Below are 21,384 nucleotides of genomic sequence, written 5' to 3' on the forward strand. Positions count from 1 at the left end.
GACGAGAAATTAGTTGGAAGACATCTACTATGACCCATCTTGATCCTCGTAGAAATCAATGTGAACTAGAAGTTCAAAGGATCATTCATTTGGAAAATCTTGCAAATCAATTACCAGATGCATTCATTGATACAAAGAAAGTGAGAAAGTCACATATCCCGACTGCAAATACTCCGGCACGGATTGATGTCCCTGTATGACAGTTAACAAATGAATCTAAGATACGCTTGAAACGTGGTAGACCTGTCGGTTTAAAGAATGTAACTCCCCGAAAGATGATAACCCAAGAAAAACTTGGCACTCTAGAAAAGGCCATCAAAATGACTTATCAGTTTAAAATTGATAAATCTATAGCCCTAGAAAAGGTACAAATAATGCAGAAAACCCCTAAAGAGGCACATATTGAACAAGAAGCCCCCGAAGATGCACATATTGAACAAAAAGCCCCTGAAGATCCACATATTGAACGAGAAGCCCCTGAAGATCCACATATTGAACGAGAAGCCCCTAAAGAGGCACAAGTACCTGAAAATTGTGAGATCTCAGTAAGTTATGTACACACGGGAGAAAAATGGGATCAAAATAATATTGTTATTAACAATATTTTTGCTTTCCAAGTGGCCTCTGAAGTCATAAGAAATTATGAAGATCCTGAACCACGAAATGTGGAAGAATGTCGACATAGAAATGATTGGCCAAAATGGAAAGAAGCTATACAGGCAGAGTTAAACTCATTAACAAAACAAGAAGTTTTTGGACCTGTAGTTCAAACACCTAAAGATGTAAAGTCTGTTGGGTTCAAATAGGTATTTGTACGAAAGCGCAATGAGACTAATGAGATCATAAGATATAAAGCGCGATTAGTAGCTCAAGGTTTCTCACAGAGACCTGGTATTGATTACGAGGAAACATATTCTCCCGTCATGGACGCAATCACATTTCGTTTCTTAATTAGTTTGGCAGTCTCAGAAGGACTGGATATGTGTCTCATGGATGTTATTACAGCATATTTATACAGATCAATGGATAATGATATATACATGAAAATCCCTAAAGGATTTAAATTACCTGAAGCAAATAATACAAAGCCTCGTAGCATGTACTCAATCAAGTTATAACGATCCTTGTATGGATTAAAGCAATCTGGACGTATGTGGCCTGATGAAAATGCTAATCTAATGAAATCGCCACACCAACAGTATGAAAGTACATTAACATCTACTTTCAGATTATCGTTTTTAAGAATCTTTTGGAAGAAACTTGTGCAACCATCTTGAAGAATTAGACCTTGATCAGCCCGTTTTATATCCTCTAGATTTAAACCCTTCAATACTCCAGACTGAACCACTCTTGAATTTGCCTTTTTCTCAAAATCAGAAAGTTGCTCAAGTGTTTTACATAGGCCTTCATAATTGAATTTTTCCACTGTAAAAACACAAGGGTGTATAAGAATAGGGTTTTTAAATTATGTCCTATCTCAGTTACATTTTCCTGTACCATTTTCAAACAAAAAAAAAATGGAAACCAACAAGAAACGATCTTAATTATCAGCTATCATACATGTTTCACTGGGGACAATGCTTTATGAGCACTCTAACTTGTATTTCATATATGATTTGAGTGCATTAGGAGTTACGTGGAAGATCTAAGTCATAAGTTTCTTACAAGTAGATGACTTGTCCATAAACACTTTGTGGGCTTAAGCAACCTATTAGATATTGTAGTGTACTACTTCCTAATTAGAAGGATGACTGGTCTTGACCATCAGGATGAAATTCTCATGGTGAGTGCACTAGTGTATATGGTTACATATTGGACAAGATTTACAATAAGTCATGACATAAGGCTATTGTTAGGATAGAGTCCTTAAAAACATAACATGATGTAATAAATTTGGAATTTGTTATTTATTTAATGATGTTCATGTTTCATTTTTATCTATCCTTATTCCATGTATTATACTTTATGAGCATTCTTGCATGCATCTTTTGCATTGTATCGCCTTAGCGAATACTTGCTAAAAGAAGGGTATATGAATAACCTTATATGCCCATGCATCTTCATTAAGAAATCAGAAACCGGATTTACAATTATTGCAATATATGTTGATGACTTAAATCTTATTGGAACTCCTGAAGAGCTCACAAGAACAACAAATTACTTGAAAAAGGAATTTGAGATAAAAGATCTTGAAAAAACAAAATTTTGTCTCAGTCTGTAGATCGAGCATTTTCCAAATGGAGTTTTAGTACATCAATCAACATATATTAAGAAAGTTTTGAAGCTTTTTTATATGGATAAAGTGCATCCTTGAAGTTCTCCAATGGTTGTTCGATCACTTGATATGAAAAATGACTCATTTCATCCTTGCGAAAAGAATGAAGAGTTACTTGGTCCTGAAGTACCATATCTTAGTGTTATTGGTGCACTTATGTATCTTGTCAATTGTACACGTCCAAACATTGCTTTTTCTATCAATTTATTAGCAAGATACAGTTTCGCTCCAACTCGAAGACATTGGAATGGTATCAAACATATATTGCGTTATCTTCGCGGAACTACTAATATGGGTTTATTTTACTCAAGGAAATCAAAGCAACAATTTCTTGGATATACAGATGCAGGATATCTTTCAGATCCACATAAAGGTAAGTCATAAACAGAAGTATGTGTTTAATTGCAATGGTACTGCTATTTCTTGGAGATCTGTCAAACAAACAATGATCATCAAATCATTCAAAAATACTGGCAATTCATGAAGTAAGTCGTGAATGTATATGGCTAAGATCGATAATTCAGCATATTCGGGAATCATGTAGACTCTCCTCTATCAAAGGTGACCCGACAATATTATTTGAAGATAATGTTGCATTGCACAAATAACAGAGGGTTATATTAAAGGAGATAGAACCAAACACATTTCACCAAAATTCTTTTATACACATGAACTCCAGAAAGAGTGGTGAAATTGATGTGCAACAAATACGCTCGAGTGATAATCTAGCAGATTTATTCACAAAATCATTGTCAACCTCAACATTCAAGAAGCTAATACACAGGATTGGAATGCATCAACTCAATGATATCGACATGAGGGAGAGTATGCTTGTAAAAGGGTGTTAGTGTACTGTACTATTTTTTCCTTCATTCAGGTTTTATCCTACTGGGTTTTACTAGCAAGGTTTTTAACGAGGCAGTCCTAATATACCAAGAAAAGAATATTGTACTCTTTTTCCTTTGATAGGTTTTTCTTATAGGGTTTTTTATTAGCAAGGTTTTAATGAGTCATATTCTTTTAATATGGTGGTCATCCAAAGAGGAGTGTTGTAAATGAAGTGGTGAAGGACCATATTGATGGTCATTTATAAACTCCATTTACTCATCTTTAAGATGAGTAATGGGAGTTCATATTATGAAGCTTATAAAAGGCTTCTTACACCCCATGTAAGAAGCATCCCGAGAAAAAGAAAGAAATTATCTTCCTCTCATTCTCTCTCTCTCTCTCTCTCTCTTTCTTTCATTCTCTCAACACTTTTCTTTTATTTCTTCCCTGCCTCTATATATATATTATTAAAGTAATACATAGTCATCCCTACTTTTATTTAAGTCACATTTATTCTCATTTTACAACACCAATGAGTTTATGACATGTTTAACTTATATAGATATATTAATTTATAGTTAAAAATTTTAATGATTAACTTCATTGTAAAATTAAAAATGTTTTATAATTGGAACATTAAATAAAATAATAAATGAGTGTAAAATTAAATCTTGATTTATTTTCTATATTATTAAAATATTATAATTAAAATTAAACACTTAAATTAATCAATATTTTAAGAAAATTAAACTAAATAATATTGTATAAGTTTCGAATTTTAAATGGATTAAGTGAGTTATAATTGTGTTAATGAAGTAAATAGTTCTTCATTCAATAGAAAAGTTCCTAATTGAGTTTCACGTCCTTTTTCCCAAGAGTGGTTGGAATAAGTGATTGGTTCAAAATTGTTCTTGACCACCATGAAGTCATTGTTGAAGTCTATGCAATTTCCCAAGAGTTCTTCATAGTTTTAGTATTGGTTTTGCCTATGTCTCATGTTCCTTGGTGAAAGGTTTTTACCTACTTCCATGTCCAAGATGTTTACCTTAGATGTCTTCTCAATATTCTTCCATGGATCTTACATCTTTTGATTCTTCAAATTGGCTATAAGATGTTATTCTTGAGGGCTTCAAAAAAGAATGGAAATCTCCTCCACCAATAGTCCTATAACTTGAGGAAATTATAATTTTTTTTATTTATGGATTAAATATATTTTATCCTCTTAACATTTAACATGTTTTACAATTTGCATCCTCACATTTAAAACTTGATACTTTGATCCCCAAATTTGTTAAAATGCAACACTTTGCTCCCTAAGCCTATTAAAAATAAAAATCAATAAATAGCTTGTTGAGTAAAGAAACAAAACTAACATGCAAAAAAAAAATATCTGTTATCCAAGTTTGAAGTCCTCACACTTTACAGTTACATGCAAAAATTACGAATAGTCATACAAAAATTTTTATAAAGCAAAAAATAAAAACTAATAATTAGTATTTGAAAAATTTTACTTCAAAACTATTAATTCAATATTAATTTTAACCAATTTTATACTAGCGTTCAAACAAAAGTATAAAAAAATATCAATATTTTTTATAATTTTAGGAAGTGTTTGTAATTAAGAACAAAGTATTGGCATTTAATATGTTATTAAGGGTAAAATGTCTAGTTTTGAATATGAAATAGCAAAATGTAAAACACGTGGGAGCAAAATGTATTTAATCCTTTATTTATCTAGCCTTGCTTTTATCACCAAGATTGAAGATTGACATGACAAGTGGCATATAATCTCATGTCGTGGCCCACGAGTTGTACCAAGCCCAACTAACCCACATATATTAGCTATGCTCCTGGAACGGGCACTAATTATTAAATAAGGCTTTTGTTTTCTCTCAAAGTTTCGATGTGACAATGATTAAAACATTAATAAAGTCGATTGAAATCGGCATGACAAGTGACACAAAAATCTCGTGCTATGGGCCACACGTTGGACCAAGCCTCATAGATGGCCGGGATAAGTAATAAAATATCAATAAAATAACTTCAATATATATATTATTATTATTTATTTATTTAATATTTATAAATTTTGAATTTTTTTATTAAAATTTGTATTCATTAATATTTCATTTTTAATTATTTTGGACATCAAGGATTTTTCTAGAATCTGTCGGACATAGAATAATTGAAACTTATTAAATATATAATAAGTAATTTGGGATAGTCCGGGAGATAAAATTTGTTGCGCAAAAGAATGCAGCTATCCAAGATCCGAAACTCTCTTCAGAAAGTCTGACATAAAAAAATGTGCCCGAACTGGAAACTCCATATCCAGGAGGAGATCCCCCACCCCAGAGAGCGACTTCACAGACTCACAGTCCAATACGAAATGTCGAAACCGCCCTCTCCACAGGCGAAGCCCCAGTAGCAGTACACATGGGCAGTGATGAGCACGCCTTACACAGTACGCTCAAGGGGTGGTTTTATCGAGAGCTTGAGTAGAGATGCGGTGAAGTGGAGAGAAAGACAAAGATGATCGTGCCGTTAATTTAGAATTATTATTAAACAGTCAGTCAATCGGATGATTCAGAAGGCATCAGAGAGGTGACAGCGATACAACATTTGACAAACCCCTGTAGTTGCTCCTTCTCTCTCTAACAGTCCTTGTAAAGCGGCCCTATCCTTTGTACATGAACTACCCTTTGGACTCAAGGGTGTCGCCCCAGATCTTGGCTCCTCTCCACCTCCTCCCTTTCCCCTTTTGCCTTTGTTTTTATGTCAATTTTCTTGTCTCCTTGTGGATGGAGAATATATAAAAACCTTTTTCTTTCGTTCTGATGGCTAGTACACGAGCTCGCTACGATCTACAGTGGTTTTTCAAAGGGAAAGAGCGCATGTAGTAGGGTTTTCTTTTTCTAAAATTCTGTCTAATACCAAATGAGTAACATATGATCTGATTAAAGCTGTGGCTGTGATCATTTAATGCAGAGTGAAGTTACATAATGTAGATTGAAAAGGCCTTCTATGTTTACTTCTTTGATTGACAAACTTGAAGAGTAAATGTGTTCAATAAAGTTTATGTTACATCACATGTCACTCGATTTACTTAAACGCAAACACTTGATCATTTCAAGAACATATTGTTTTTATTCTAAATTAATGGCACACATCAACATGCTCCTTTCAATCTTGACACTCTTTTTAAGGGTCATATAGTGTAAGGCAAGGTAAGAATTATGTACTTAAGATACATAAAACTTTTTCTATATGAATTATAGGATCTTTGTTGGAGATAGTTTTTTTTTGTGGCAAAAGATTTTCTAAAATATATTGGTGCAGTCTCAGGTAGGTGGCAGGTGCTGTTCGCCAATTACTAGAAGGTGTCTTAACAAGCAACTTAATCAATACGTACGTCCAGAAGATCCACTTTGACAATAATAAAGTACGGAAAAGCCGACCAGCAAATGCAGAGAATCTAGCATCTTTAATCCAATTTCTTGATCCATATGTTAAAAGATGGAGTCTCATTCATTAATGCAACCCCAAAAACAACCTAAGTTGTCGATACATGTTGAAAGATGGAGTGATGTACAACTTCAAACATTTTTCATGTTGCCAAAGGTTAAAAAAACGTTTCAGTTCAACTTCAGTATTATCCATGAAGCTCAGACCTCAGGCCCTCAGCCTAGCTAACAAAAACGAAAAATTAATATGGTCTCCAAAGGGAGAAAGAAAAGGAAAGAAGAGGATGATGGAAGTGGTTAGATGGGAGATGGGGTTGAGGCCCGTGAGATGTAACGTATTGGTGAGTGGTAGAAACATAAGTGTTTGGTGTGTGGGTCTCACGAGAATCCGGCCACCCCTCTCACGAGCTCCTCTCTCTACTCTCTTCTCTCTCATATCTGGACTTAGCTGTTTTATCAGATCAAGTAAGTTTACGGCGCCACACGTTTCTCCTACACGACCCCCACCCATATGTGCATTGCCTCCCATACGTTTGAGTTGTTTGTATTAACGTCTCCTTGGGCGGTTGCCACCTTTTTTTCTGTTGTATATTTCATTATGAAGTTACCCATCTAACCCTCTGAGTCTTAGCCCCCGCTGATGGTGATGGATGATCGCTAGCTGCTCTAGCACAAGGATCCACGTCATGGGTCAATATTGATCATTTGGTATATTAATTAATGAGAAAAAGAAAGTTGTGATCTTATAGAATTACAAGTATTTGTACAACGTACACCACATTAAAATGTACTAGACTAGATCGTATCTATAAACCATCGTGTAGCAAAGTACATATATTGGTTATGTATTAGAAAGTTGAAAGAAGTCATGTTGTGACGAAGCAAGATGCAATAGAGAATTGAACTCAAAAGACCACAAAGCATCATATATATAGACACAAACGCTTGAGAGTTGGGGTGTCAAGATTAGAGGTCTTGTTGACATTTATCTATGTCCTTATATGTAAAGAAAATACAAATATTTCCTAAATTTGATTTTAGTTGAATTCGTAGATCCATTTATGAAAGCCAACTTTAATGCAGTGATCTTTGGCACATGTGGAGAAAAGCTCAAGCTAAACTTTCCCTCCACAGACCACACCCTCTTAAGAGAGAGAGAGAGAGAGTAGAAAGGATCTTGTGTACTGCTGGTTTACAGAATGTGATATTTCATCGAGACAACAATAGTGAAAATAAATAAGGGGATGATGAGGACCGTTAAGATATAGTCATAGAACTGGTTGAAAGGTATCTTTGCAGTTTTAAGGGTCTTCACATTGGTACTTTCTTCTGCTTCTCTGACTCACATCACTCTAAAAGACCCAATATAAAGCCAATCGGTAGTTTGAGTTGTAAAGATTGTTAATTCAAAGTTGATAGGCCAAAATACAGCTCTTTAGGGTATGTTTTTGGTCTAAAGTTAATTTCCCTTTTAAAGCATATATAATTGGCCGTTCTAAAGTGTTACCCACAACTGCTTGGGTGTTTTAGGCCTTGGTGATAAGGTGGGGGACGCCTTTAGAAGTGGAATTCAGGATTTACTGGTCTGGGAGTAGGGCTATGTGGAGGGAGAGATGAGATTTTTACACGTGTAAGCATTGGGGCCTGCAAAGTCAGGTGGGGTTATCTCGGTTAAAAGGGACATTTCATGGGAAGATATAGACAAAGCTGCTGTGGGTGGCAGCCCCACTGCTGCTGTTGCCTCTCACTGAACCCCTTCCGCCCCCTACTACCATCACTCCCCCCTACTATCCCTTTCAATGCTGCCTCCCATTTTTAACTTGCTACCTATATTCCATCTAATCGATTGCAAGCTTTCATGCATACATGTTAGTGTATATGATTATGATCCCATTCATAATACATCCATCATGCGTCATGATCTCACATGTTTCACATATTAAAGTAAGGTTTTAAGACCCATTATTAATTGATTGAGATCATATAATGGATCACATATTGTTTCTATCTAATGTGTGTTAATTAATGAAACCAAAGAACTTTATGGCATAAACCTTCTGACTGCTTGAATAATCCTAAGGTTTCTTGAATATTGTTTCTTCAAACTAATATTGCTTCAGCCCTATGTAATAATGATATGAACATTTATACAGTGTATTTTGTTACAGGATACAAAAAAATTGTAGCATTAATTGCTAGTGGAGTACCAGAAGTCCTGCTTATAATGGATAATAATAAAACCAAGTTAAGAAAGGCTAATGTAGTCCCGTGTATGTGTACATGGGCTATTATTCATCAATACCCCACAAATTTTCCATCATCAGCCACAATCAAGAAGGATGTGTATAGTGGATCTCTTTGTTCCGCCAGCTCAGTTTCAGATCATCTCCTTTCTTTGTCTCTACTCTCTCTCTCTCCCCCTCCGTCTACAGGGATATATAAACCGACTCCTTTTTCTAATGGGATCTGCTTCTCTCTCTCTCTCTCTCCCTCTCTCTCTCATGTAGCTTTCTTTATTCTATCAGATCTAACATATAAATACAGCGAGCTGATATATATTTCCTATTGCCTCAATCTCTCTTTGATGAAGGTCACAAGAGCCCATCAACATCTCTCAATCTTTCAGCCCCATGCATGAACCCATTGAATTGAGTATCTTTGCCTCTGCAAAAGGAAACTAAGCAACCCAGAAAAACACCCACAACTAATTCTTTATCCACCTCTCTCTTTCCCATCTCTACCTATTTTTCTCTTCTGGGTTTTCTCTTCAAGTCCGTGCATAAAATCTCTTATGATGTCGCCGGATGATATTCCGGCAAATCCGGTCAGCAAAGATGAAACCCAAGGCTCCGGCGGCCGGAAAACGGGTGCTCACAGGCCTCCGGATCAAGTCCTCAAGTGCCCACGATGTGACTCACCCAACACAAAATTCTGCTACTACAACAATTACAGTCTTACACAGCCCAGACATTTCTGCAAGACATGTAGAAGGTACTGGACGAAAGGAGGAGCTCTACGCAACGTTCCGATTGGAGGCGGCTGCCGGAAAAACAAGAAGATAAAATCGTCTTCAAGGCTTTCTGGTGATTCGAAGGATGTCGGTGCATCTTCGGAGATGGGTGGATTGAAGTTCTTTCATGGTCTCTCTCCAGCCATGGATTTTCAGCTCGGTGGGCTTCCTTTTCCAAGGCTTCATTCGTCAACACCTCCTGTTTACAACCAGTTTTCATCATTTGGGGACATCTCAGCAACTTCTACTGCTTCTGCAGCTGTTTCTACTCCTTCTTGTTTCAGCATCGATCAACCCGGGAGCTCAAGTTCCTTGATGGGGTTCAATTATCCACTTCCTTCTGTTCTAAAACAAGGGGAGGGTGGTGGATTTGGAGGTGCAATTCAGGACATGGGTTCTATGAATGTTCACAGTAGTCTTGCATCTTCCATCGAGTCCTTGAGTTCCATAAACCAAGACCTGCACTGGAAATTACAGCAGCAGAGATTGGCGATGCTGTTTGGGGGAGAGAATCAGAAAGACAGCAGCGTTTCGTCTGTTCCTCCGGAAAATCAGAATCAAAAACTGCAACCCATTTTGTTTCAGAACCTGGAGATCTCAAAACCAGAAGTTTGCGCCGTTGGTAATTCAAGAAAGGACAGCGCCAGTGGCAACCCAGCAACTGAGTGGTTCTTTGACACCTACACACCAGTAACCCCCACCACTACAAACACTAGTACTGGCGGCAACGGCAACGATAACACAAACCACTGGAATGGAATTCAAGCTTGGAGCGATTTGCATCAGTACAGTACTTTGCCCTAGTTGAGGAGCATCAAGAGGTAGCCCATTTAAAGAAGATGAAAAGACTGGAAAACATACCAAGAATTCTGAATTCTCTAAAGTCGAAACCCATCTCCCATATATGTATCTTCTTGTTTTATGTGCCGGTGCAGATCCACAACAAAAAGTAGGGCAAGAGAGAAAAGTAACGTTGTTTTTTTTTTTTTCCTTTTTTTTTTAGTTTCCCCTTCTATTTATAAATGTTGTAGCAGGGTGATCCGATCAATAGTTTTCGTTCTTGATGTCGTTGCCTTTGTTGATGATGGTGAATCTCCATTTTGTTTGCATGTTCCTACAAAAACGCAGGACTATTACTGTTTATGGGTAGCAATAAAAGACTAGTTGTAGAACGAAGTGAAAGCGGTGGGGATTTCTTTCTCCATCTCAAAATGTCTTTGATGTTTCTATCTGTTTCTCCATCAAGAAGCAATGGATTGCAAATTATGATTCGGGGACTTAGAATAAGAATATAGCTTCTGTTATTAGATTGCAGCAGCTCTTTATGAGGAGATGCTGTCTCTCATCCATCCCTTTTTTTTTCCTGTTTTTTTTTTTTTTTAAGTTCTCCCCTTCGACTCTTATCTCTACTTCTCAATCGCTGCTTTGGGATCTGTGATAGATTTTGAACTGTTATTGAATAGATTTAATGCCATATCTTTGATTTGTTTTATGTTCAGTCAGTCTTCAGAACTCTCACTGTCTCAGTGTGTCTCTCTCTATCGGGGAACTGAGCCTCAGGCTCCTCAGCTACCGAACAATATGAAACAGCACAGTAGCTGGGTAAGGTCTTCACTGCTCGACGTGTTCCTAGCGCTGTGATGTTTAAGCCTAGCCTACACTGTCCCTTTCTCTCTGTGCGCCGAGGGCTCTTCGTAATAATTAGTTGCAGTGGGGTGTGATTTGGTGGTGTCTGAAAAAGTGGTGGTTTGAAAGTGTATTGAATGAAAGACTGTCAGCATTTGAATGAATGTAAAGAGAGAGCGAGATAGAGAGAGAGAGAGAGAGAGATGGCATCTATGGCTTAGGGCTAGTTCTTTCCTATTGCGAAAATGTCTTTGTTTAGCTTTATAGGGCCTTGGAGAGTGAGCCTCAGTGCTACTTGCTGCCACTTAGCATTTCACTCCTATTTCTTTGTGGCTGGTGTGGGAGAAAGCTTTGCTTTTCATCACTTGCACTTTGCCACCCATCTCCTTAGCTTTTCTTGCACTTTGCCATCCATCTTTATTCTCACTTTCACCCATTTCTTTGAAATCAAAGGTCCCACTGTCACAAACAAAAGCTTTGCCCCAAACACTGATCCCATCCTTTTTATCTGCATGCAAGCTCATTTCTTCTTCTTCCTCATCTTCCAAGAGAAGGGATCTCTCCCTCTCTCTCTCTTCCTCTCTCCCAAGTACACATGGGCTCCTCCATTTATAACTCCATCCTCTCTCTGCCGTCTTCTTCTGGGTGTCATTATAAAGCCGGGTGCAACAACAGTACTTCTTCGTATTATTCTTCCTCGCTCTTTTACCTTATCACTATGTACATATTCTTCCTCCTCTGAACCCCAGCAGTTTCACTACTATTTGCCGGCACTGTGCCTTCACAGCCTGTAACATGGCCAACCCTCACTCTGTCTTCATGCACTGCCGCAGAAGTTAACATTCTACAGTGAGCAATAACCTTCCTTCCACCGCACCATATTAATAATTGTGTCTCACCCACTGTACATTTTCTACTGCAACATCAGATGGGCTTGTGCGGAATAAGCCATTGATTTAACACTCCAACTCCACGGCCCCCACCCCCCCGGTCTTTAACATCTTGTTGGTACTTTTTCATACCATATTTCTTTCTCCTCATCACCTCTAAACCTCCACAATCATTTATAATTGTTTTTTAATATACATTCTTGTGACAACAGTACTAATTTACTGATCTTACTATAACTTTTTTCTTTAATTTTTATTAGTACAATTTTTCTATATGCAACATTTAATTCTCTCGATAAAAATAACAATAATAATAAGGATGCGGTTTGTTATCATTTTCGTATAAAATTATTATGGGCATGAGCTTATTTTCTCCCGGGGGTCAACTTTTTTGTTAAATAATTTGGGTTTTATTTTATTGAAGAGAGAGATGAGTGGATCAAGAATTGAAGAACATGAAGTTGCATGATTAACGTGATGGACTCACTGGAAGAAAACTTTTGTTGAACTGCCTGTGTTTGCGTCAACTGTCAATTACAACTTACATCCTGCGAGAAGCTCATGACATAATGGGAAACTATATGCTGTTACTCATCTCCACCCTTGTGTCCTGCACCCGCTCTACATATCCTGAAGCTTTCATCGTCAGCCAACCATTAAGAACCAAAAAAGGACCATGCTTTAAACCTACATGCCCCTACAATATTTCTATCTTTTTCTTCTTCACAGTAAGTTTCTTCTTTGCATAGAGGGCTTATGGATGTTCTTAAGACAGCAATTAACCCACATAAATATTCTTATAATCTTTTCAAGTATTGCATTTTCAACATATTTAATGACATATTATGTGGTTTTTTTTATACGTATGGAAGAAAAATGGTTGTATCGACTGCTTTCCAGAAATGGAAAAGCACACTGGCCAACAAGAACAAGAAGCTGGAGATGATGAATATGTGGTAGGTGTGAAGAAATGAGAGAAATCGTCTTTGTGGGGTATGAGTCATTTTCTTAACCAATTAAACGTGTCACGCATCATAATAAAATAACACTTTTAAGATATGGTTTTTGTATGGTTGTGATTATGATGACGAGTTTAATGGTGAGGGAGAGGAGGGGTATGCCTACTGCTTCAAACGAGAAAAATGCTCTTGCTTTGGTCACTGCTTTTGGCTCCATTTGGGTCTCCACACCTTCCACCACCCCCTCTCATCATTACATCTTTAGGCTTTAGTGAGTAGGCAGTTTTAGTCTATGTATGTTGTTAGTTCTATTCTGCAGACAGTACTCTTGCAACCTTGTCCCTGTCCACTATTACAGGTGTCTCTCATGGAAGATTGTTGTATGTTGGGGTGGACTAGTGGACATTTCTAAGCCCCTCTTTGAGACCATTTGGTCAACTAAGTGACTGATTGAGAACTAAATCAATTGTGTAGGCAGTTTTACTCTATGTATGCTGTTAGTTCTATTCTGCAGATGTCTCTGTCCCCAATTACAGGTGTCTCTCATGGAAAGATTGTAGTATGTTGGGGTAGACTAGTGGACATTTCTAAGCCCTTCTTTGAGACTATTTGGTCAACTAAGTGACTGATTAAGAACTAAATCAATATGATTTTGACATAACTATCCCATTAAGCAGGACTCACGACTCGAATAATGTTGCAGTCCTTTTTAGGAGGTGTTGTAGTATGAAAGGTTCAATAGGCATTGGACAGATAAAGGATAGAACATTGAATATGATAAAGATGGGAGGAAATTTTGCTCCCTTGGCGCTTCTAATTTGGCATGAATTCAATGTCGAACAACCCCCTTGAAGATGCCATATCAACTACCACTGCCATAGTACCACAGTATTCAACTATGTAACAATTAACAAGCCAAAAACATCTACTATGCTTCCTACATTGTTACAGTGGATCATGCCGACAATTGAACGTTTATCCCATCATCCATGTATGCGATCTGCTCTATATACGACATTTTTAAAGACATCTTGGACGACCCAGTTTAGAGGAACGTTTTAAAAAGCAGCCATCAATATGTAATCAGTCAGTTTGAACACATGCTAGAGGGGACAGGACAGCAATCACTTAAAAGATTGACATGAAGCATCTTATCCTTTCCAAAGATATGGAAATAAATCATATTTCATCCTCAAATTATGGCACAGAAAAGGTTATGAATCGAAAAGACGATGCATACACTGGTATAATATAAAGCACATAGCATGCAATATAAGAAGACAACAGAAGAACAAGTTGACTTCTTACTGCTCCATTTAACTATCTTGACCAAATCCTTTTCTTGGTATCCCTCTCTTTGATTCCTTGAACCTGATCTCTACTGGTCTTGCTGTGAGTGAGAGACGGTCGTCTATTAGCAGCACCGACTGGCTTCACTGTCTTCGTCAACCTTGCAAATGGTTTGGGTGGGTCAGATTGCCTAGTCCTATTATCATTTGAAGAATTTGATACAATTGTATTGTTTTCCATTTCGGTACTTCTGAATTCTCGTCTCTTTCTTTTGTCACTGAGAGAGTCAGTTCCTCTAAGGAAAGTAGAACCCTGACTCATTGGGCGGTTCATTGTGTTTGAATTCCTTAGAATGTTAGGCTCAACGTCACTCATGAATTCATCTCTTACACGTGGTTTTACTTCAACAGGAGTGGCCCTTGACACACTGGCACAATCTTGATATGTCAAACATTCTGCCTGTTGTTCTTGTTCTCTCAACTTTTCTTCAAGCTCCTTAATCTGTCATGAAAGATGTTATACTGAAATTAGGGAAAGAAAAATGTCATGAAAACTTCTAGCAGTCTACGACAACAAACAATATTTAGGATGGGAGGATATGCAATAATCCAGGAATCTTTCGATAATAAATTCAAATCCTGCGGATGTTCAAGAAATTATTGAGAGAATTTGTGTAGTTGTGAAGTCAGCTGTCAAACAAACTCTAAGCATTGACACCAGCTAACAGGTATGCTTTCATCACTATTTCAAATTTTTTTTTCGGATGATCTCTAGGTGTATTTGAAGCTTAGAATATCTAAATTAGTTAAGAAAAAAAATATCACCTTTAGGTGAAGCAAGGCAGCCACCTCTGAGCTCTCTTCCTGCTCTCTCAGTTTTCTCTCCAGTTCATTGACCTGGAAACAAATAACAAATATGGTGAAATTTTGCTTCTCATTTAATTGTTTAATGACCACTTAGTCATCACAAGTTCAATATTTTCTTAAATGTGACCTTTTGCTGAAGTGAGGAGGCGGCTTCTGAGCTCTGTTCCTGGTCTTTCAGTTTTCTGTCCAGCTCCTTGATCTGGAAACAAACAACAAATTCTATTAAAGTTTTTGCTTCTCATATTCTCACATTAACCCATCACTATTCTTTCACAATTCGACAACCTTCTGTTGGAGGATAAAGGAATGAGACTCAGACTCTTTCACTTGTTCTTTCAATTTGCTTTCAAGATCTTTTACCTGCTCAGCAAGTGGAATTAATTAATCTCTCAAGCTCATCTATTGTCAAAATTAAATTTTTGAAGAAACTGGTAAGTTTCAGTAGAGGACACAGCTATATTTTTTAATCAGACCCATTTCCTGCTGCATCTAGCTTCCTCAGCATATGATCGTTCATACATGTGTGACAAGCGAAATATCTCCAACCCCCCACCCCCCTCCCAAAAAAAAAATATCCAGCTTTCTCAGCATATGAATGTTCATACATATGTGATAGTTAAAAAAAATCCCCAACCTCCAAACAGCCCCACATAAAAATAACCTTTCTTGGGGTCAGAGATGTCAGAGTCTGTAGCAGAAATCACCCAAAAGAATTATATTAGTAGATTCCTGCTCTCTAAATGTGAAAAAGCAAAACCTTGTGTTGAAGACTGGAGCAAACTTCCTCTCTCCCCTTCAATCTTTCCGAGAGTTGTGAGATTTGCTTCTCTGACTGGCCATGTAATGATGTCTTCAACTCAAGCTGGCCTTCAAGTTCTTTGATCTTTTCCTGTTGGGTTTTATAAATCTGATCTTTGCCTCTTGCCTTGCCTTCCAAATGTTGTAGGCTCTCTTCTAGTTTCCTCAATGATTCGTCTTTGGATCTAGATTCTTGCCTTGCTTTATCAAGCTTCAGGTAATTCATGAAAAAAATCACAAAACTTAGTACCTTACAACAAAAGATTTAGTACTTTACACTTCCCAATTGGTCATCATCAAACTTACCATTGTTTTCATCTTTTGAAGTTCACCTGTATCAATCTGCCGCTTTGCAGGACCCAACTCAACCCCTCGAACCCGAGATGCAAAGTTCAATGAACTCAAAGTCTCTCCCAGGTCATGCTCTGAAGGGCTAATTTGCACGAACATTAAAGTTTTGGAGTCACCCCCTGCAACAAATGAATCAAGGTTTTAAAGAAAAGATAATTGACACTTGCACTGTTAATATCTGCACTGAAGGCAAAAATTTGTCCATTGCAAAATCTAGGACCAATCTGAACTATTTGTCAGGCTTGAATCTTTTTACCCACAAGACACACGCACAAAGCACAAAGCTTCGCTGATTGATATTGTACCTAATGAATCTTGAAGTAGATGTGTCAGCTTGGAGTTCCTGAAATCCAAAAACAAAATGCGGAAATAAATCAAAATATGAAAATTGATGCAGGAGTAATCTGAAGGCAAGAAATATCGAAAATTAGACCTATATGGAACATGACTGCTTTTAGTTGCTAAAGCAGATATGACATCTCCAAGAGCTGAAAGTGATCTATTGATGTTTTGAGCTTCCTTGAGCCGCTCCCCTTGCACATCGGTCTTTGCAAGCCTTTCACTGCCAGCCAAATCCACAAGCCAAAGCTTGCTCTTTGTACAGTCGCCATTCATCAAGTTTTTTGCTTTCACCATTATACAAAGCATGCTGAACAAAATTGGTGAAATTTTATTCACAACTTATCAAAATATGATGAATAAGGAAACAGAAAAGAGAAAGCTTTTGGGAAGTTGAATACCAGTGTGATCGGCTGCTGTGCTCATTCACGTTATTGGATCCAACTGCCCTAGCATTGCTTCCAGCCTGCAGGACTTTCCAGACTTCTTTAATGTTCTCCACTTTGGCCTCCACAATCCCCGGGACATGATGAAAACCTTCAGAAGATTGCTTTATCTCCAACCTAGCATCATCCAGGATAAAAAATCAATAGGCTACTCACATTCATCAATTTTTTTCAGCCCAGCCCACTTCCCTTCTAACCTACTGAGTTTTTGCTGTGAACTCCAGTATGTTTTCAAAGGTTTGCTGGCTAGGTTGGGATTCTTAAAATAATCAATGAAGCACAATTTTACTTTTTTGATGCTGGCGAGGTAGCCAGCAAGTCCCTAATCTGCTCATTGTAGACTTCAAGCACACTAACAGACAAGCTATAAGTGAAAGTATCACTCCTTTCCTCAGCAACTTTGAACAACTCCTCAAGAGTCCTATAGTTGACTCCCCTGTTCTGCTGAGTACCCTCCATCGTAAATGTCTTTCCTGTGCCTGTTTGCCCATATGCAAATATACAGACATTGTATCCATCTAACACTGAAATCACCATTGGTGAAGCATCCGCAAACACATCAACTGTTAAGACAAGAAAATTCTCACTTAAATGCAAAGTTCACAAAGTTAAAATAGCAAGACTGTGTCCACCAATTAGTAGTAATATATGCACACCCTGGTCATCTTTTGGTGTGTAAACGCGGTCAAATTTGAAGTTCTTTCTGGTGGAACCACCAGTCAGAATCCCAAGATCCCCATCCTTAGCACCATCCAAGTCTACAACTGTTGCAGACCCAGCTGATAGCTCCTCCTTTCTGAATGGACGGCACCGGCAAAAGACCCTGATATTACCTGAAATCAAATGAATGTTTCTTTATTAAGAATAAATAACACAGATCTCTGAATGAGAAATGTGTCACTGAATCATAGAGCACAAAAACAAAACATGCCTTTTGCCTCTTGGACTTGGTTATACAGCTTCTTTCTCTTTGTTTGTTCTTCAATGTACTTCATTTTGAAATCCTCACACTGTGCAACTGCCCGTAATTCCATTCAGATGAATCATGCATAAATCCCAAGACTAGTAACAGAATGAAGTGTTGCTCAAAGTTACCTAATGCCTGAACAGCAACAACCATTTGATTCAACTCAGGAATGGAATCAGCACACTCATGTGCTTCACGAGAAAGCTGAGAATGCTCTTGTTTCATCATCTGCATAAAAGATGAACAGTGTATAAAAAGAGAACTAGTTGAGAACATGAAAGGGAAACTTATAACTCTGCACTAGAAAACCATGGTTACCTTTATTTTATCATCCAAGTCATTAAGTGCAGCAACCCAGACCTTCTTATCATGCTCATACTTACTGGAAATATGCCTCAGCTTTTCAGCTTGCTTCTCCACAGTTTGATCTAAAAGGAGAAAATAACAGAATCAGAAAGATTACAGTTCTAGAGCAGGAAAAATCCAAGATAATCACCAGTAACCGGCAGAACTTACATATGCCAGTTGCATTTAGGTGAATGCTTGGCAGACATTATAGATAATGTTTAACCACCAACCTCATGGACTTCCTCTCATGAATCAAGAAATCTATGGTCATTGATCAGGTCAACTTCAACTTTACCCTAGAATTTCTCACCTTTTTTTCCAAATATAAGATTAAGGGACAATTTACATTCTGAAGGTTGAATTCTGACTGAGAAAACAGTTACAAAGCATAAGAGATAGTTGTAGTGTTTTTGCGAGATCTATAAAGAAAATCCTTCAATCACGGATTCTCTTTCCATTTGGATTAAACATAACAAAATTTTCTTTTTAAAAAACCAAAATCTCAGTGAACTGAATCAGATCTCATCTTACCTAGAGAGTATGTCTGGAACAACTTATTGTCAAGTTCCATCCTGACCTTCTCAAGTTGCTCATTTGCTGCTGTCAAAGACATCCAAGCCTCATAGCACTCATCTGTCTTGCGCTGGCACTGCATAGTGAGTTCTTCTATCTTTTTCTCATATTTAACTGTAAATTTTGTTTGCTTAAGTTTCTTCTGCAAACATCCATATAAGATGATGTAAGAAACAATTTAGAAGCTTCAAAGTTTTTTTTTTTTTTTCATCTTAATGGCAACATACCTGAACCGGAGAAACTTCTATCTCAGCCGAACAGTGGTTACATATGAGATATTCAGGTGAAGCTGGAGGAACTGTTTTGGAGTTGCAAGATAGGTGAATAAAAATTTTGTTTCTTGGAAGATATTCTAGCTCATGATGTTGAATTTCAGGGAAGGGATAGGACTAAAATACCTGACAACATTGGTGCTTTCCTTATGCAAATCCCACTGACCATGGGGCTTCCATTGACCCCTTCGAACCTTATAACGATTAAGCCATCCTCCTTGACAGGGACCCTCAAGTCAACTAACTGTACTGGTTTATTGGCTCCAACAATGGAGAAGATATCAAAGTCTGACAAGACCTGCCATTTTAACCAACAAGAAGAAGAGTTCAATCAACTAACATAGAATTTCGATAGTAGAGAAGAATCACAGCAAGGATTTTCTTCTAATTCACTTGCCTTCTCTTCCTGCACGAATACATTGAATACTCGCATCCCTTTAGGTCCATCTGTGTTTATGATCTCTACAAAATGAAGGTCAACAAAATAGTCGCCTGGATGAAGATTTTCAAACCGATAAGAAAAGTTCCCCAATCGTGCAGACTGATAAATGAATGGACAGTCACCACCCTCAGTTATGCACTCTTCAGTTCGTAAAACATCCCCTCCTTGGAAAAAGGTGTCAGCTAAAAATTTCATATTGGAATCCGCTTCTCTTGAAGTCTCATCTCCAGCATTTACAAATATGACAACTTCCTCTGGTTCAAGAAACCAATATAATCGAGTAAATATTTCGACCCCCAATTAACCAAGAAGGCTTAAACTCTCAGCATCTGTGTTTAGCTGCTTTGGAAAATGAAGAAAATGAACAAAGATTTCAAATCCCATGTTCTTTTTTTGTTTGGTCTCGAAATTATGAGATGCTAACTTCAGCAAGCTGTATTAGGCATAGTTACATGGAGGTTTCAGTTTTCAAGATGTCCCAATAGTAGTCTAAGATTCACAATTTTATTTTATTTTCTTCTCTTTCTCTGTCGTTTTTTTTTCAGCATTCAGACAAGCATAGATAAGAACGAAGATGCATCACATATGAATAAAAGCAAACCCTAATCGACTAGGCTCTTCAACCTAATTAAGCTCTTTACTCAAATAATTTCATCTACGTCAACAGCATGACAAGGAAGAACCATAATCGACATATATGTTTATGGCTATAACTAATCTAATAGGATTTTGATACCAAGATCTCGAAAAAAATAACCTACGTTCCTGATCGATTACTGAGAAGACGCGAAAAGGGAATGTGAAGTCTTATCCTCACAACCATTTTTGTTTCTTAAAATTGAAAATGGGGGGCGCGGGTAGTGGAACCAAACAGTGAGAAATTTTGGTACTCCAAATTTTTATTTCTTTTCCTCTATCAGATTTTCTCAGCAACCAAACAGAACATAGGCCGGTTTGAAGTAAAATATAAACATAAGACCAAAAAAAAAAAAAAAAAACTAACCCGCGCAATCCGATCTCTTAAATCCAGTTGGAATTAGTCTTGAACCCGAGTCGCAAATCATAAAATCAACCAAAGATTCACCGTCTTCATCCATATGGGAATCTTTATTTTCTTGATTCAAGAGTCCGTCCTTCTCCCAGTCAAAACCCCTTGAAACCGAGGGATTTGAAAATAGAGTTTCTGGATCTTGGTGAAAAGTGTTGAATTGAATCTCCTCCATTGAAGTGAGAGTGCTGGATGCTGGAAAAAAATGGGGGGAAAAAAATCTTGAAATGCAGTAGAAACGGTCGGAGCTCTTTTGCAGCACAGTGTGTTTGGTGTTTGTGGGTTTGGATGTGGTGAATAGGAAAGAAATTTTTACTTCCTTTTACTCCCAACAAACGGAAAAACATTCAAATTTGAATCCTAAATGTGACCGTTGGAGGTAATGGACCGTTCAAAGTGCCCTTTCCAAGTTTTCTGTTACATTCCCTAATTCTTGTCCAGGCTAAACTCGATCAGGAAGACTTCATGGTATCATAAGGTTGACAAAAGGCCTGTCCGATATGACACGTGTCACGCTCAAGGCACGTGACCAAATTAGGTTCGTACCCAATACGCATAGACATTTGTTAAAAAGTGTGATTCACCGTCATTT

The 21,384-nt window shown here is 37.5% G+C and overlaps 2 protein-coding genes across 3 annotated transcripts; one reads left to right on the forward strand and one right to left on the reverse strand.

Annotated features, from left to right (window-relative positions):
* Positions 1–9,051: 9,051 nt before the first annotated feature.
* Positions 9,052–11,069, forward strand: LOC117917796 (dof zinc finger protein DOF5.7-like). Its single transcript, XM_034834182.1, has one exon. The coding sequence runs from the start codon at positions 9,359–9,361 to the stop codon at positions 10,379–10,381; it is 1,023 nt and encodes a 340-aa protein (XP_034690073.1). The 5' UTR covers positions 9,052–9,358; the 3' UTR covers positions 10,382–11,069.
* A 3,111-nt stretch (positions 11,070–14,180) lies between these two features.
* On the reverse strand, positions 14,181–21,206 carry LOC117919274 (kinesin-like protein KIN-14R). Of its 2 annotated transcripts, XM_034836413.1 has the most exons (19): positions 20,748–21,206; positions 19,700–19,998; positions 19,429–19,600; positions 19,258–19,328; positions 18,989–19,172; positions 18,428–18,537; positions 18,238–18,337; positions 18,074–18,160; positions 17,799–17,975; positions 17,432–17,705; positions 17,098–17,259; positions 16,791–17,006; positions 16,663–16,700; positions 16,313–16,476; positions 15,966–16,217; positions 15,494–15,568; positions 15,336–15,407; positions 15,167–15,238; positions 14,181–14,843 (listed from the first exon to the last, which is right to left on the reverse strand). In XM_034836413.1, the coding sequence occupies exons 1-19, from the start codon at positions 20,965–20,967 to the stop codon at positions 14,373–14,375; spliced, it is 3,216 nt and encodes a 1,071-aa protein (XP_034692304.1). In that variant the 5' UTR covers positions 20,968–21,206; the 3' UTR covers positions 14,181–14,372. The 2 variants fall into 2 exon arrangements, with proteins under 2 accessions (XP_034692304.1, XP_034692305.1); XM_034836414.1 differs by lacking the exon at positions 15,494–15,568.
* Between the last annotated feature and the right edge of the window lie 178 nt (positions 21,207–21,384).

Source organism: Vitis riparia, chromosome 7 (genome assembly GCF_004353265.1).
Source record: "Vitis riparia cultivar Riparia Gloire de Montpellier isolate 1030 chromosome 7, EGFV_Vit.rip_1.0, whole genome shotgun sequence".
Lineage (NCBI taxonomy): Eukaryota > Viridiplantae > Streptophyta > Magnoliopsida > Vitales > Vitaceae > Vitis > Vitis riparia.

Coding starts and splice junctions, on each gene's coding strand:
- LOC117919274 (XM_034836413.1), bottom strand. CDS start 20,967: ATGGAGGAGATTCAATTCAACACTTTTCACCAAGATCCAGAAACTCTA. Junction 19,999..20,747: donor TAAGAGATCGGATTGCGCGG/GTTAGTTTTTTT, acceptor TTCTTGAACCAG/AGGAAGTTGTCATATTTGTA. Junction 17,976..18,073: donor CCAAGTCCAAGAGGCAAAAG/GCATGTTTTGTT, acceptor ATTTGATTTCAG/GTAATATCAGGGTCTTTTGC.
- LOC117917796 (XM_034834182.1), top strand. CDS start 9,359: ATGATGTCGCCGGATGATATTCCGGCAAATCCGGTCAGCAAAGATGAA.